The 15,964-nt window shown below is 37.7% G+C and overlaps 1 protein-coding gene across 4 annotated transcripts in view; it reads left to right on the top strand.

Moving 5' to 3' along the window:
- The window catches only part of LOC126283944 (peregrin), a 242,985-nt gene extending 231,957 nt beyond the window's left edge, over positions 1-11,028 (top strand). For all 4 annotated transcript variants that reach the window (XM_049982350.1, XM_049982348.1, XM_049982346.1 and 1 more), the window contains one exon: positions 7,741-11,028. In XM_049982350.1, coding sequence (XP_049838307.1) covers positions 7,741-7,936 — 196 coding nt within the window. In that variant the 3' untranslated portion in view covers positions 7,937-11,028. The remainder of the gene's footprint in view (positions 1-7,740) is intronic.
- Positions 11,029-15,964: the final 4,936 nt, after the last annotated feature.

Here is a 15,964-nt window from a genome sequence, read left to right as displayed (position 1 = left end):
ATTATCTGATTGTGTACAAGGTCTGTTAAAAAATTCTGGAACTTTGTCCAAAAAAATTTTCTGTGCTTACCTTTTACTTATTGTGCATAGTCTCCTTTGAAATACTCTCCTGCACAATTGATACACTGCTCCCAACGGCAATTTCACTACCAGAAGCAATCTTGGTACATCTCTTGGTGGTTCACGCAAAAATGCTGTCTGTGAATTTTCTTTTATCTCGTCTGTCATTGCAAATTTTCATCCATTCAGTGGTATTTTCTACTTTTGAAATTAAGTTTGTGGGGAGGGCAGGTCTGGAGAGTACGGAGGATGAGGCAGCACAGTGATTTCATTTCTTGTGCAATAGTCATGCACCAACAGGGATGAATGTGTGGGTGCTTCAGGGACAAACTTGGCAGAAAGATGCTGTGTCAAGATTTCATAACATGATCCAACTGAAATGTTACATTTTTCGGCAATTTCTGGGACAATCAGTCTTTGATTGGCACGCACAATTTCGTTGACGTTCCTGACATAGCGTCGTTAGTAGAAGTCGAAGGCCCTCCTGAATGAAAGTCATTTTCAACTTCTGTCGAGCCATTTTTAAACCATGTGAACTATTTGTAACACCGAGTATGGCTTCAGCACTCATCACTGTAGGCTTCCTGCATCATTTGGTGTGTCTCTGTAAAAGTCTTCTTGAGTTTCATGCAAAATTTAATGCAGATGCAATGCTTGTGTGACTGCCATCTCGAAATTAGCTGATGTGCGACACCGTGTTCTGCTCAGGCACGCAAGAATGAAACTTCCGGTAGATACACATTAAACACAGGTGAGTGCAGGGATGCCAATGCATTTCACTACAATACACCATTGGTGCAACATTATGAACGTCATAGAATGTTTTGAACAGACTTCATATGGATTAGTTATTCTGTCATTTTGCTCATAAAATGCAGGATAGTTAAAAGTAATTACAATTTTAAAGAATATGGTGAAAGGGATAAGAGAGTGCTATACTGAAATCTGAAATTGAAGAAATTAGCAAACAACTCGATACCTTCTGAGTATCAGCCCACAAAATTCACACAGAATGTGAATTCATCTGAGGCATGTTTCTTATGACACACATCTTTTGATCATATTTGTATCATCTGGACTTTTTTTATTATCACTCGAAGTGTCTGTTATAAAAACTTGCTCATTTCTTCCTTTACTTTTGAACTGAGATGAAAAATGTTTACTAGCACCATGTCATTCAGTATAAAATTCAGGGAACTTGCTTTTAAATTGTGTTCTCACAATCAAAATTGTGCTTGTTGTTTTAAATTTCTCTTTGCCTTTCCCTGTAAGTCACCATTTGCTACGTCTTTTATTTCTGGTCAAGAAAATAACTTTAACAATGATTCTTCCGTCAGCCTTTGTGCTACACTTAACTGGGGAAAGTCCGGTAGACAAAAGAGGAAACTCATTAAGAACAACCTAAGACTCTGATATCTATGCCCAGGTCGGGTGCTTTCCAGAGCAATATGCATGACGTAATCTTCCTATCTCTTTCATTGTGCTTTCAGATAGGCTGGATTGTTGGGATATTTAGAAATAAGAACATGTTTCACATCTTCGCTTGTTAAAAATTCTTTGAAAGTGTTATGTATAAATTGAGTTCCATTATCAGTGAGTAAACAATTCAGTTTGTGTATGTCCTTGAAGTAATCTCTCAGACATCTGATTATGGAAGCTGTGTTTGCTAATTTAATGGGATTGGCTTTACATATTTGACCAACATCATGCTAAAATTAAAATGTAAGAAAGGGCCAAAAAGATCTGCAGCTGCCAAGTCATGTAATGCTTACAATGAACAATTTATTTGTCTATTATTTTGTTTAACCTTCTGACAAAGATCACAATTTCTTAATACTCTTTTTATTTCTCTACTCAGATTTGTAAAATAATAGAGTTTTGTCATATGTTGGATGCACTTTAGTATACTAAAATTTCCATATCCCTTTGTATGAACAAAATTACATTCTGGGTAAATTAGATCTTATGTACACATAAATTCCAGTGACATGACTTTTCATGCTGTCTCCAAAATAAAAGATCTGCTTTAAATAAACAATTTTATCTCACCCTCTCCTACTAAGGTATCTTCTGTACACAATTCTATTGCTTTCCTAAAATATTAATCAGTTTTCAGCTCATCTTTTATTTTTTCTTAGCCAACATTCTTACCTCATTGTTCATGTAACTTATAACTATAAAAATTTACTATAAATATAATACCAGGGCTTTCAGTTTTAGTTTCTGTATCCATTCCCGCAGATAGTTGTGAAAGTGCATTTAGCCCTAGGTTTTGTGTGCCTTTCACATAATTCGTTTTTATTTTGAATTCTTGAAATATATACCTACTGTTTAGTGATATACTCTCCCTTAAAAATGATAAGGCCTGATGATCTACATATATTTCAATCTCCGGACCCCAAATAAGGGTTCAAAAGTTTTGTAAATTCCAACAATGGACAACTCCATTTCAGTAGCTGTCGAATTTAATTCATAATTGTTAATACTTCTACTGCCAAAAAACTATTGTACAATGTTGTACTTCACTGGAATCTGATTCCTCTTGAAACAACTCGTACCAAAGTCTGTATTGTGATGCATCTGTTGTCAGTTTAAAGGTTTGATTCATTTTAGGATGACACGAACTGAGTTTGTTCTGGACTGTATTGTATCTCTTTTACTCCTACAGTATGCTTTCAAAACTTTAAATTCTTCTCTCCCAAAACGAAATTTACTTAATGTTATTGTTATGCTGCTGTCCTGTAATCTGTTCAACATTTTAATAAGCAGCAAGGGGCAATGTTCTTTCCAGGTTTTAGAAACCAATTGTCCTACATTACTAGTTCCTGTAATAAGTTGTTACCCAAAGCTTTGTCTTGGACCTTATGAAAACAGCTACAGACATATTTAAACCAAAGGGAGGTACCTTAAACTGTTAAGACTTCCCCTCAAACAAGAAAGCCGTCCATGGTCTAGAGTCCTTGAGCAGGGGAACCTGCTAGTACCTGGCTACCAAGTCCATCAAACTATAAAACTTCGCTTTTTCTAATTAATGTAGTGATTCTTCCATACTAACACATCCATTATTCTCTGTTTCAATATGTGTATTCAAAGCTCAAGCATCTGGTACCAATCGTATCACCGCCGTTCAGTTTTCTTGCTAACAATAACGAATTATTATATCCACTAAAACTACGTTCCATAGCACCATTGTAAATCATCTTCTGTATATCTTTTTGTACTGCCATGTGAAGACTCATAGGAATAGCATTCAGTTTGCAAAACAAAGAGAGGCCCATCATCTTTTGTCTTAAACATACTTGTACAAGTATAATCACTAACTGCTCCAGGTTTATCAGAAATTACTCCTTAGTACTTTAGTAATATTTTATGTAGTTCTTCTATCTGTTCCGGTATTAATATGCAACATTCCTGTGACATGGGATCATCGCTCGTGCATGATCGTGTTCTTCAAAAATTCTGTGGTAATTGACTTATCTTTTTATTATGCATTGCAAAGCATTTTTTGAAACATAATAACAAGGAAATGATCCAGTCTGACATTTCAAAACCGACCATGAAATCTTTTATACAGGAGGAGTAAATGAAAGAAATTTTAGCTACTAATATGCACTGTAAGTACTTTTAAAAAATTGTTAATTTACTCGTTTTTGTTGCATGGAGAACCACTTATGATAACAGTTTGTACAGTCCCTCCTCCTAGTGTGCCATGGGCCATCACGAGAGGGTAGCACATTTGCATACTGCAAATATCCAGAGTGACATGTGCAAATCTGAAGCAGCTAAACCATACAAAAAATGTCACATATCATAATTTTTTTTAATAAGACGCAATTTTTTATTGACAGCTTAACTGTTGCAGATGTAATTATTGTAAAGGTAACTAGCAGAGTAAAATACATCAAGAAAGTGTTTGATGTTACATTGCAGATGACTTACATCAATTCTGACATCTTTTTATAACAATGCCTGTAGCACAGTTGTTGTGATGATTTTTGAATAGTATGTATTTTACTAACAATCAAACAGTTGCTAGTTTATACCCTAGAGTTGACACAATAAAGCAAAGTGTGATTTGAACGACAAAAACAAAAATTTTCAACAATATAGGAAAAGATAGACTGATATTTAGCATAAAGAAGACACATTTAGTTGCAGACACAAATCAAAGGCACTCACACAAAGCTTTTTTCCATGGCCTTCATCAGCAAAAGAGACACAGAAAAACACACACCGTTCATACACAGAAGCAAGAACACCTGAAAAACAAATAGTTTCCTTACACCAGGCACAGTTGATGTAAGAAAAATTCATACTTTTAGACACTTCGCAGTAATTATTAGTTTTATTTAGACAAAATTGTTGTGCAGTAAAAAATGGTTCTGGCTGTTGCTCTGCTATTTGTTCTGCACACCATGCATACTTGAAGCAATTCAGAAAACATATTGATAAAAACTGACAATGCACAAAATGACTGAAATTTAGGAGTAGTTCTCCTAATAAACCTCAAATGAAGTAGAGCTGTCAGAAAATATACTGCATGACAGTGTCCTTTAAAATAATTTCTCCAGTCAAAAAATTCTTAATCAAGAGTCACATTGGTTGTTCTGGGTGGAATCTGAATTAAATTTCAAAAGTCTTTTCATTCTCCTCCTCGAAGACAGTGGCGGTGTTATGTTGAGGCCAAGAGCTCAACAAAAGCAATGAATTAATTTCTGTAACTGGTAAAAAACTGTTTAAATGAATTTTTAAAAATCACTGTTTCCTATTCTTACAGATTTTGATAGGTTGATTATAGGATTTTTTGCAGTAAACCTTTTTTTAGTCGTAATATAGTAATTCAGAGTGCCCAGCCTAATAGATCTTCATCAATACAACGATAACAGCGCATTGCCTCTCATGAGCAACCATATTTGGCCTCATAAGAAAATTCCTCTAAAGAACTATTCTTCATATTATTTATTTAAGTTTAGGGATTTATGGAGGTTATCAAAGGGGGTAATGGGACTTTATGGCTGCCCTGCATAGTAGATTTTACGGATAGTTTTTCTATCACACTTTCGCAACTTTTGTTCTAGTGCATATTTGTTACTTCGTGAAAGTCTTTCCTCCAGTTCATGGACTAATTTTACAATGGAAAACTGGGTTTACATTGCTTAACATCAAGTGTTACGCACAGTGGATATTAATACAGTTTTATCTCCGTTGGTAACACTTATGCTACCACAAAAACAACTGGGAATTATGATGGATATTAAATAACTTGCATATGTGAGTGAACATTAGCTGTGGACAGTTGTTTCAAAGAAACTGTCAACAAAAACTCAAATTCACTTTGCCAATCACAATCATGCTGAGTCGTGTTATCTGTTTATCAACGTGCCATCAACCAAGGATACATGCAGTCCACTGCAGCTCCTGTAGGGGTGCGCATGTCTCCACCCACCTGGCGAGCTACGAATTTAGCAATTTTCAACTCTCTCTCTCTCTCTCTCTCTCTCTCTCTCTCTCTCTCTCTCTCTCTCTCTCTCTCTTTTAAATACTTGCAGTGCATCATAGCAGCTAAAATGTTTGTCTTTATTTTAATGTATTCTTTCTGTATAAAAAATTTCAGGGCATTTTAATGTATTCTTTCTGTATAAAAAATTTCAGGGCATGTTTGCTGTTATGCATCATCTGTTGTGAGAAGTTTATCCATTGCTACTGTATTGGCTGTCGCTAGCAAATTAACAGACATTATTCTTCCAATTCTTGCTTAAAACCTGCAGTCTTACATTTAAGATACTCGATAGTACACTAGTCTTTGGCCATAGTATTTTGTTCACACTTAAATAGGTGAGGCTTTTTCTCTGTAGCTAATTAAAACCAAACAGTATCTCTAAATTAAAATTTGGTACACTTAACTCTGTTGAAATGAAAAATTGTTAATGGCAACCTGATTCCTTCTTTAATAACCTTTCCTCTGCTCACGATAATTCCAACCACATAAAATCCGGTTACAGGTAGTGTTGGGTAGCTATATGTGTGATGTGTATTCACTCTTGTGATATCAGAGAGACCTCACTCCTAGAGTCTCAATGAATATCCACCTCCCTATCAAACATTTTTCCCAGTATAGCAGATATCATCTGCTCCTCTTCCTCTTGATTTCCTTCCTCCAGCAACCTCTCACACATATGCCTATAGTTGGTTAAGGCTGTTGTCACGTTATGGACCTAGGCTCAGCTACAAAATGTTCGGGGTTTACCTACACCTGCTCTCGAGCTTCAATAGCTGGACAGTGCATAAGTACATACAGTGTTTATGTTATTTGTGGGAAACGTCATTGAGGTGTTACTTACTGGATTTATTTGCCTATCATTAGTGTGCTTCCTTATTTTACATTATTTTCTTTTGTTCTTTCATCGGAATCAGGGTGGATAAAGATTTCCTTCATTGTTATCTGCTTGAAACTCATAATGTTTATCCCCACTTTCGTTATTTAACATATCCAAACCATTGACAAACATTAAAAGCCATTAACCGTTGACCAACCCTCAGCTTACATGAAAACATAATGTATGCATCAAAACTTTAACTTAATGACTTCTCTGTCATACCATCTTAAATATCTAACCTTATAAGGTGCTGCCCTGTATATTTATTACAAGTTCCCCCAACTATTATTATAATACCATGGATCAAGAAACTCAAATGTCAGTTTTTATGAATACAGGGAGACCAGTACTTCTGCCCAAAGTTTTCCTGGAAATAAATCCAAGATGTAAATTTTTCGGAGTGATCAGTTCCCCACTTAGCCGCATCGCCCTCTAAATAACTTAGTCCAAAAGAGTCTCTCTTAGTTATTAGATACCAATTGAATATACAGATAGGAGTTTTCCTCGTGTATTATGATGTCATTGGGGGTTGTCACAGCCATTCTTCTTCAAAGCCTCACACATATCTCCAGGAAAAAGTGAGGTGACAAGAGGAACAGGAAACGAAAAATTGTTGCAAGTATGAAGAACATGTTTGGAAAACAAAAAATAAATATTTACTGTTGACAGATCATTGGATGATGAAAACAAATGTTAAAAAGAAGCAGTAAATAATAGGAGAATTGATGTGCCTGAAGAAATGTTGAAGAGCTACAAAGATTGGGGAACAAGAATGAAGAAAATTAAAGATATAGAAAAGGTGCAGAAACCAGTTGATAAGTGAAGAAGCATTGTTATAAAAATGCGTTTTTCAAATAAGTAAATACTGTGCCCTAATTTTGTAATGAAATCTAGGTGGCTTTTCCCATTACTTTTAAAAATCAAAAGTTGTAACTCTCTCTCTCTCTCTCTCTCTGCCTCCTTCCCCTGACCCCCCCCCCCCCATTTTCCACTGAAAATGGCACTGCACAGCTGGACTTCAAAGTTTTTTCTAGTTTTATATATACGTCTTTGCCGAATAGGAGCATGTTAATATTATTTTTAGTTATGAAAGTTGCTTGCCACAATGTTCATTAACACCAAATAAAAGCAAAGAATTATGTATGTTACAAATGTCATTTATAATTACAGTAAGTCATATAGCAAGTCTCTCTCTGGCAGGTAGGTTTAAAAATAATTATTTGAGCTACAATATTTATTGTAAACAATTTAAATCAGTGTTATAAATAATGTTTGAAAATATTGAAAAGGTTTCTTTTTGTAGGCAGTGGTTGCCGAGAAATAAACTGGAACCACTGGGTCTAACGCTTGAAATGGATCAAGCAAAATTAACAGAATCTCGCAAACCAGCCGACCGTAAAGCAGTACGTAAGGCTTATGATGATGCAACACTGCATCGTCGACAGGTAGCTTCTGGACTCGGACCTAATGAGGAGGGCGTCTTCATGCGAGAGAATTGACACATGCCACCAGCTGCTGGTTAGATCATTGGAGCCAGCACTAGTGACTTTGATGCTGTGTTGTGATGAACAGCAAAACTGCCAGTTGGCAGAGATCTTGTCTTCCTAAGTATGTTGATGAGCACACATACAATTCAAACTTAATAAGTGATAACTTTGTAGAAAAACGAATATGTGTCTCATTCATTTTTATGTGCTGCCACTGGACAGGCTGTATATGGCACAATGAATCAGGCACGTAGAGCTGCTCTTAAAGTACATATATCTGCATTCATTGTTCTCCGTATATTTGAGAACTGTAAAAGGGGGTATGTACATATTTTTCCTAGTTTTCTTTCCCCTTTCTGATGCATCATCAGGATTCTGTAAGTTTTACTGTTTCAGTGTCAGCTTTGTCCATAATAGTTTAAGTTCTAAGAATAGTATATGTTGATCTTTTAATTTTTTCAGTAGTTTAACATGATGGACAAAATGAAGTTTAATTTTAGCAATGTCATGTCATGTAGTAACATGGCGCATCAAACAGGTTGTCCGTAAGCTGATAAGTTCAGAAACTCTGTGGCTTTTAAACCAAATATAATGGTATAGTCATGTCAGCATATCTATCTTGAGGTGTGTTTTAACATTTACATTGTTCATTGACTGTATAAAAGACAAAACACTTCTATGCTTTCCTCCTGGTAAACCATTTAAGTCTTTCCACATGTGCTTCTCTCTCTGCCAGTTGTATTAATTTTCTTTACAGAACCAGTTGTTCAGAAATAGTCACTTCTGTAATGAGCACGTCTAATGGCGATGTAGCTTTTGATTATGTTGCTATGTGGTGAAGTATTGTAGCTGTCACTGTCCATTTCATAGTAATCTGTCAATGAGGCTCAAATACCTTAGGTTATTCTGAGCATGGACCATGCAACAAAATGCACAAACACCAATAGTCTAGTCGCTGTATATTTTTATTGTCGGAACCAAATGCTTTTAATAGAAATCTATCAGTTTGTGCTAGGTCGTACTGTTAGTATGGTAGAAGTATATACCCTCATTCTGTATACATCACTGTGTTCAACATTTGTATCTCAAAGAGAATACATGCTTAATTAAATAATATATGATAACTGCATTCTGTGGTTAAAGGACAACTACCCATATTATCAGTGCAGCCATTGGACTATTTTTACGAATAAAATTGTTTTAATGCAGAATGCACATTTCATTCTTTATTTCAATCTGTGCAAATGTTCTCAAGGAATGCAAAAGTAATATTTGTAATTGTACTATAATAAACTTTCATTGTATTTTAGTATCAAGTTTTGTGGTAAATTCTGTATTTCTTCAGTGTTTTGGTGAACTGTTTATTTCTTTCTTCAGAATTGGAGGTACTCTAGACAAGACATGCAGCATCGTGTGAAAAAGCGTAGTGGACCATAAATCTGTTGAGCCATATAAAGAGCTTAACTGGATGACCCCACCCCCACCCCCCATACACACACACAAGTTGCCAATCATATTGCTATAATGTGCAGCTTTTTTAGGTTTTCTACAAATGTCTATGGTGTCCAGATAAGTTTCTTTAAAATATTAGCATATTATATGGCATTTACTCATTACTGTTTCTTCGAAGTTTTAGACTATAACAGTAGTGAATATGTATTAACATATTCATAATAATGAATGAATCACATATTAAACTACTCTGAGCAATAAATTATGCTGGAGAGCCACATGTATGATCTGGGGAATAGTTCATTTTGTACTGTTTGTCATTAAGATATTCAGCAAGTTGCAAACAAAAGGACCACTATGATGTGTAATAGTTTTATTAAATATGAGCACTGAGTGAATGTGTTTCTAATCAGCCAGAATGTAACAGTTTTATAGTCGAAGTGAATTATCATTGTCTAGTTTACCAAAAGGATTACTTGAAGTGATATATTCTGTATGAGTATAGTAATGTTGTGCATGAAAAGTGGCTGAGCTTTCAGAGATATATTTAAGATGTACTAGATATAACAATTTTGTAGAGTGTTTCTACCTGCAAACACCAAATGCTTACAATATGGAAATGAAGCATTCTCACTTATCTGTGTTTTATGTTACTACATATGTGAATGAATGAATTAGTTATAGTGAAAATGGCATAAGTGGCAATGTGTTATTTTGGTCACGTAATGCTTCCTTCTCTACAAGAATTTAAAAAAAATACAACCATTTCATCTTTGTTGTAACAGAGGAACAATATTTTTAAAGCATTTAGAGTAATAAAAATCTCTCTTTCATATTCTTAGTTCTAAAGAATAATGCTGCCCCTACCACAGTCTGCTGTTACTTCAATATGCTGAAAAATGTTATATTCAAATATTTGAAATTGTTGTGTGAGGGCTCTGATGAAGAACCCAAGTTCAGTTGTTGATCTGTGCGAATTGATGTGCAAAATACTTCCTCTGTAAGGTGAGTTGTTGTTTTTTGCCTGTACCATTTTTTATACTCAAGGCTTCTGTGCTTAAATTATTCATGATTATAAATTAATTTACAGTACATCTGGAGTCACATTCACCTATCATATTTGATTGTGGATGTTTAGTATTGTCAAATGCTTATTTTTGTTCATTGATTGTTTTGGAGTAAAATTGAATTATGGTATGATATTAAATGCCTGTGCTAGAAAAAAATTATTGATATTAACAACAGTTATATAATGTGTGAAATTTCAAATAATATAGTTATGTGGTTATGTGAACAAATAAATTTTAGTGAGAAGGTTAAATGCAAGCTTATTTGCAAGGAGCATGTCTCCTCTGCACTGAATGACAACATAGTTGCAACTTTATTGGCAAAGTAAAAGAGACTTTCCATGAATTTAATGTGATGGTTAATATTCAGTTACTTCATCTGTAGTTTTGCACTTTTGACAGTCAGCAAAATAAGTGGGCACATCTGTTTCGTAAACAAAGATGGTGCCTTCTCCTTAAAATCTCCATTATACTACTAAAGATTTGTTTTATATTCTTATAGAAGTTTATTTGGTGATGTAATCTTAATTCAGCTCTGTGATTAAACAAGGTAGTCCATTGGTAAGGCACTGGATTCACATTCAAGAGGTTGATTATTCAAATCCCCATCCTGCCATCCGTATTGGTATTTTCTGAGGTTCCCCTACATTGCTTAAGGTGGCCATTCCTACACTGTCCCATTGGGCACAGATGCACAGGAGTGCCCATCATCTCACATGTTGACATGATAGTTTACCCGTCAGGTGGTGTTAGTACACATATTGTGCACATGTGTGAGTCGCTTAACCATCCCTGCCCCATGGCCATGTGGTGCAGTACTAACACTTCCAGCCTAAAGAATTGTGTTGGCTGGTTGGCATTAAGTTAATCAGTTTAACTGTAGTTGGATGTCATATAACTAGAGAATGGGCCATCTCGAAGTTTTGAAGTATCATACTAGAAGTTTTCTTTAATAAACTTGCCGAACTGTTGTATAAGAAAGAGACTTGGTTGAAGAAAAAAATTAATTCACTTGCTCTCTTGAAAACAACACTGACCAGTCAAAGGTGGTGTATATTGGTGAAATAGATACCAAAATTCAACTATCACAGACTGAGATCGCGATTTCAGACTATCTTTATGATTATTCCTGTAATCTATTTCTGAAAAAAACTTAGCTTCTTTACTTCAGAATTAAATATGATATAAAATTAACATTAAAGTCTATATGGTTTTTTGCCTTCTTATACATAAAACAGAGATATGTCTTTAATAGTGGACAACAGCAGAGAGAATCACTCTCTACATCATTATAGTTTCATTAAAAGCACTATTAGTTCATTTTAATTACAGTGTCGTTTATTTGTGGCTAGTGAAAACCAGAGTTTCACAACAGTTGTTGGCAGGATCTTCTTGCAATCACTGGCCATCATTTCAGTCATAGCAGTGGACAGAAATGAATCTATGGCCAAAGCAATCAAGACTGCTAATAGCATGTTGGGTTCTTAGTTTCAACATAAAATGAGGGAAACAAACATTCATGCTATAAGCAATTGTAATACTAAGCAAATTAAGTATATAAATTTAAATGGATTACTTTAGTTCCATTAAACATGTTGCCTCCTCACCTGTGTTAAATGAAGCAGTAAGAACAGCAATGTGACAAATTCATATATTCTGTTGCACAACATTTCTCTCTTGCCAGCCTTGTGACAGACAGGTGATAAGACTTTCACTATACACATACAACATAATTGTTCCCATGACCATGTTTCCAAATTACAGGTTCCCATGATAATATAATATATTTATCCTAAACTTTCTTTTGATTTTTTTTAGCAATCTTAAACCAACTACCTTTTGAAATATTAATACATAATCTTTTTTACTCATAACATAAAACATAAACACTTATGTTAATTCAATATTATGAGAAGGAAAGTTGCTACTCATGATATAGTGGAGATGCTGAGTCTCAGATAGGCACAACAAAAAGATTTTCACATTTAAAGCTTTTGGCCAATGGCCTTTGTTAACAGTAGACACACACACACACACACACACACACACACACACACACACACACACACACAACTCACACACACACAACTGCAGTCTCAGGCAATTGAAACCACACTGTGAGCAGCAGCACCAGTGCATGATGGAAGTGGCAACTGGGTTGGGGGAAAGGAGGTGGCTGGGGCAGGGAGGGGGAGGGACAATATGGCGGACAGTGAAGCGCTACATGTTGGGCAGCAGGCTGGGGAGAGGTGGGGATGGGGAGGGAAGGCGGGGAGTAGTGGAAAAGGAAAGAAATAGAGAGAAATGAATAAAATAAAAGAAATACATAAAAAAGACTGGGTGTGGTGGTAGAATCACGGCTGTGTAGTGCTGGAATGGGAGCAGGGAAGGGGCTGGATGGGTGATGACAGCAACTAATGAGGTTTAAGGCCAGGAGGGTTACTGGAACGTAGGATGTAGTGCAGGGAAAGTTCCCACATGTGTAATTCAGAAAAGCTGGTGTTGATGGGAAGGATCCATATGGTACAGGCTGTGAAGCAGTCATTAAAACGAAGGATATCATGTTTGACTGCGTGTTCAGCAACAGGGTGGTCCACTTGTTTCTTGGTCACTGTTTGTCGGGGGCCATTCATGCAGACAGACAGCTTGTTGGTTTTCATGCCTACATAGAATGCAGCTTAGCTTGTAGACCACATGACTGGTTTCAGAGGTAGCCTGCCTTTGATGGGATACGTGACGCTAGTGACCGGACTGGAGTAGGTGGTGATGGTTTGAGGATGTATAGGACAGGTCTTACATCTAGGTCTATTACAGGGGTATGAGCCATGAGGTAAGGGATTGGAGCATGGGTTGTGTAAGGATGGACATTTATATTGTGTAGGTTCAGTGTACGGCAGAATACCACTGTTGGAGGGGTGGGAAGGATAGTGGGTAGGACATTTCTCATTTTAGGGCACGACAAGAGGTAATCAAAACCCTGGCAGGGAATGTAATTCAGTTGCTCCAGTCCTGGGTGGTACTGAGTTATGAGGGGAATGCTCCTCTTTGGCCGGACAGTTGTGCCTTGGGAGGTGGTGAAAGATTTGTTTTTGCACAAGCTTGGGAGGATAATTAGAGCCAGTGAAGGCTTCAGTGAGACCTTTGGTATATTTCGAGAGGGACTGCTCATCACTGCAGACGACCACTGGTGGCTAGGCTGTATGAAAGGAACTTCTTATTATGGAATGGGTGGCAGCTGTCGAAATGGAGATATTGCTGGTGTTTGGTAGGTTTGATATAGACAGAGATACTGATGTAGCTGTCTTTGAGGTGGAGGTTAACATCTAGGAAGGTGATGTGTTGGGTTGAGCAGGACCAGGTGAAGCAGATGGGCGAGAAGTTGTTGAGGTTCTGGAGGAATGTGGATAGGGTGTCCTCACCTTCGATCCAGATAGCAAAGATATCATCAGTGAATCTGAGCTAGGTGAGGGGTTTAGGATTCTGGGTGTTTAGGAAGGATTCCTCTAGATGGTCCATGAATAGGTTGGCATAGGATGGTGCCATGTGGCTGCCCTTAGCCGTACCCCAGATTTATTTGTAGGTAATGCCTTCAAAGGAGAAGTAATTGTGAGTGAGGATATAGTTGGTCATGGCAACTGGGAAGGAAGTTGTTGGTTTGGAATCCGTCAGGCGTTGGGAAAGGTAGTGTTCAATAGCGGTAAGACGACAGGCATGGAGCTTCCTGGGTTGTTAGGTTTACGGGCTTTAGGAACTATGAAGTAGGTAGGAGTGTGGGGAGTGGTAGGGGAGAGTAGAGAGAGGGACTCCAGGACTCCAGGGAGAGGTTTTGGGATGGGCCTAAGGATTTGAGTAGTCACTGGAGATCCTGCTGGATTACTGGAATGGGATCACTGTGGCAATATTTGTAGGTGGAAGTATCTGACAGCTGGCAGAGTCCTTCCACCAGGTACCCTTGCAGTTCAGAACAACAGTGGTGGAGCCTTTGTCTGCAGGTAGGATTGCAATGTTGGGATCAGTTTTTAGATGGTGAACTGTGGTTCTTTCTGCGGAAGTAAGGTTACTCTGCATGTTGAGGGATTTGGGGAATGATGGTGAGGCAAGGTTTGAGGTTAAGAAATTCTGGAAAATTAACAGGGTGTGGGGGCTGTGGGGGTGGATCACGGTTGGATGGAGAAGTGAACTGAGTCAGGCAGATCTTTGGTTGACTTAGATGGGTAGGGTTGGTGGTGAAAAAGTTTTTCCACTGTAGGGACTGGGTGAAAGAGAGAAGGGCTTTAACAAGTCCTGCATGATTGGATTTGAGAGTGGGACAAAAGGTGAGGCCTTTGGAAAGGACTGATATTTCTGTGGAGCTAAGGCTTCTGGAGGAAAGGTTCATAACTGTATTGTGGGTCTGTTTAGGTTCTTGATTCTGTGTGGTAATGGGAGGGAGTTTTGGAGGCTGGGTAAGTGTAGTAAGTCTGCGAGACAGGGTTTGTCAGCTATGAGGGGGTGTGGGGGAGGTTTCAAGGTTGTTTTATAGGTGATGGACAATGGCACTCCAAGACGATAGCAGGAAGTGAGGAGGTTGGAGAGCTTTTTGAGGTGGCATCATGCATGTTGCTCAAGTTCCTGCAGGGCAAGAGTTTCAATGTGTAGTAGTGGTTTCCGGAATTTGGGATTCCATTGCAGGAGAATCTTGCGGATGGAGAGAAGGTACTGCAAGGAGATTTGGGCTTTATTGATATGGTTTTGCAGGACTATGTTGGCGAGGGCTAAGGATTGGTGGAATTTGAACAAGTGTATATCATTGTGGAACGACTGGTGGCAGCCAGAGATGGATAAGTTGTTGGTAAGGCCATTAGGGGGGATTCCACGAGCCAAGCAACAATGCAGGAACAGTTTGTGGGACTGGGATCTGGCTACGGATAAGGAGACTTTTCTGTATGTGAAAATATATGAAATGGATACAAAAGGGGGAAACAAGATGAAATCTGAGCGAGTCGATGATAGTGAAACGTAAAAACCCGCTAAATTGGCGAGAAGTCACAAGGGTCAGAGAGAGAGAGAGAGAGAGAGAATAGTAGTGTGGTTAGGAGGTCTGAGGGTGGATAAGTGTGAAGAAGTGGAATCAGTGGGTGCGAACTCGGATAGAAAAGAGAAAGTGTCGGGAGTGGGGAGGGGTTTGTAGGATGGGATACAATATCGTGTGGCACTGGAAAGGCGCAGGAGTGAAAACCCAAAAATACTTGAAATGACACGAGCGAGGATCTCACTAAAGCCTTCACTGACCACAATTAACCTCCTAACCTTGTACAAAAACAAATCTGTGCCTTATCTTTCCAGTCTCCCACCACCTCCCAAAGCCCTACCACCTGGCAACAGAGGAGCATTCCCCTCGTAACTCAGCACCACCCATGACTGGAGCAACTGAATTACATTCCCCACCAGGGTTTCGATTACTTCTTGTTGTGCCCTGAAATGAGAAATTTCCCGCCCACTATCCTTCCTACCTCTCCCACAGTGGTATTCAGCCGCCCAC

The sequence above is a fragment of the Schistocerca gregaria genome, chromosome 8 (genome assembly GCF_023897955.1).
Source record: "Schistocerca gregaria isolate iqSchGreg1 chromosome 8, iqSchGreg1.2, whole genome shotgun sequence".
NCBI classification, from domain to species: Eukaryota; Metazoa; Arthropoda; class Insecta; order Orthoptera; family Acrididae; genus Schistocerca; species Schistocerca gregaria.
Note: the sequence above shows the minus strand (reverse complement) of the source record. Positions and strands in the feature narration are given on the sequence as shown.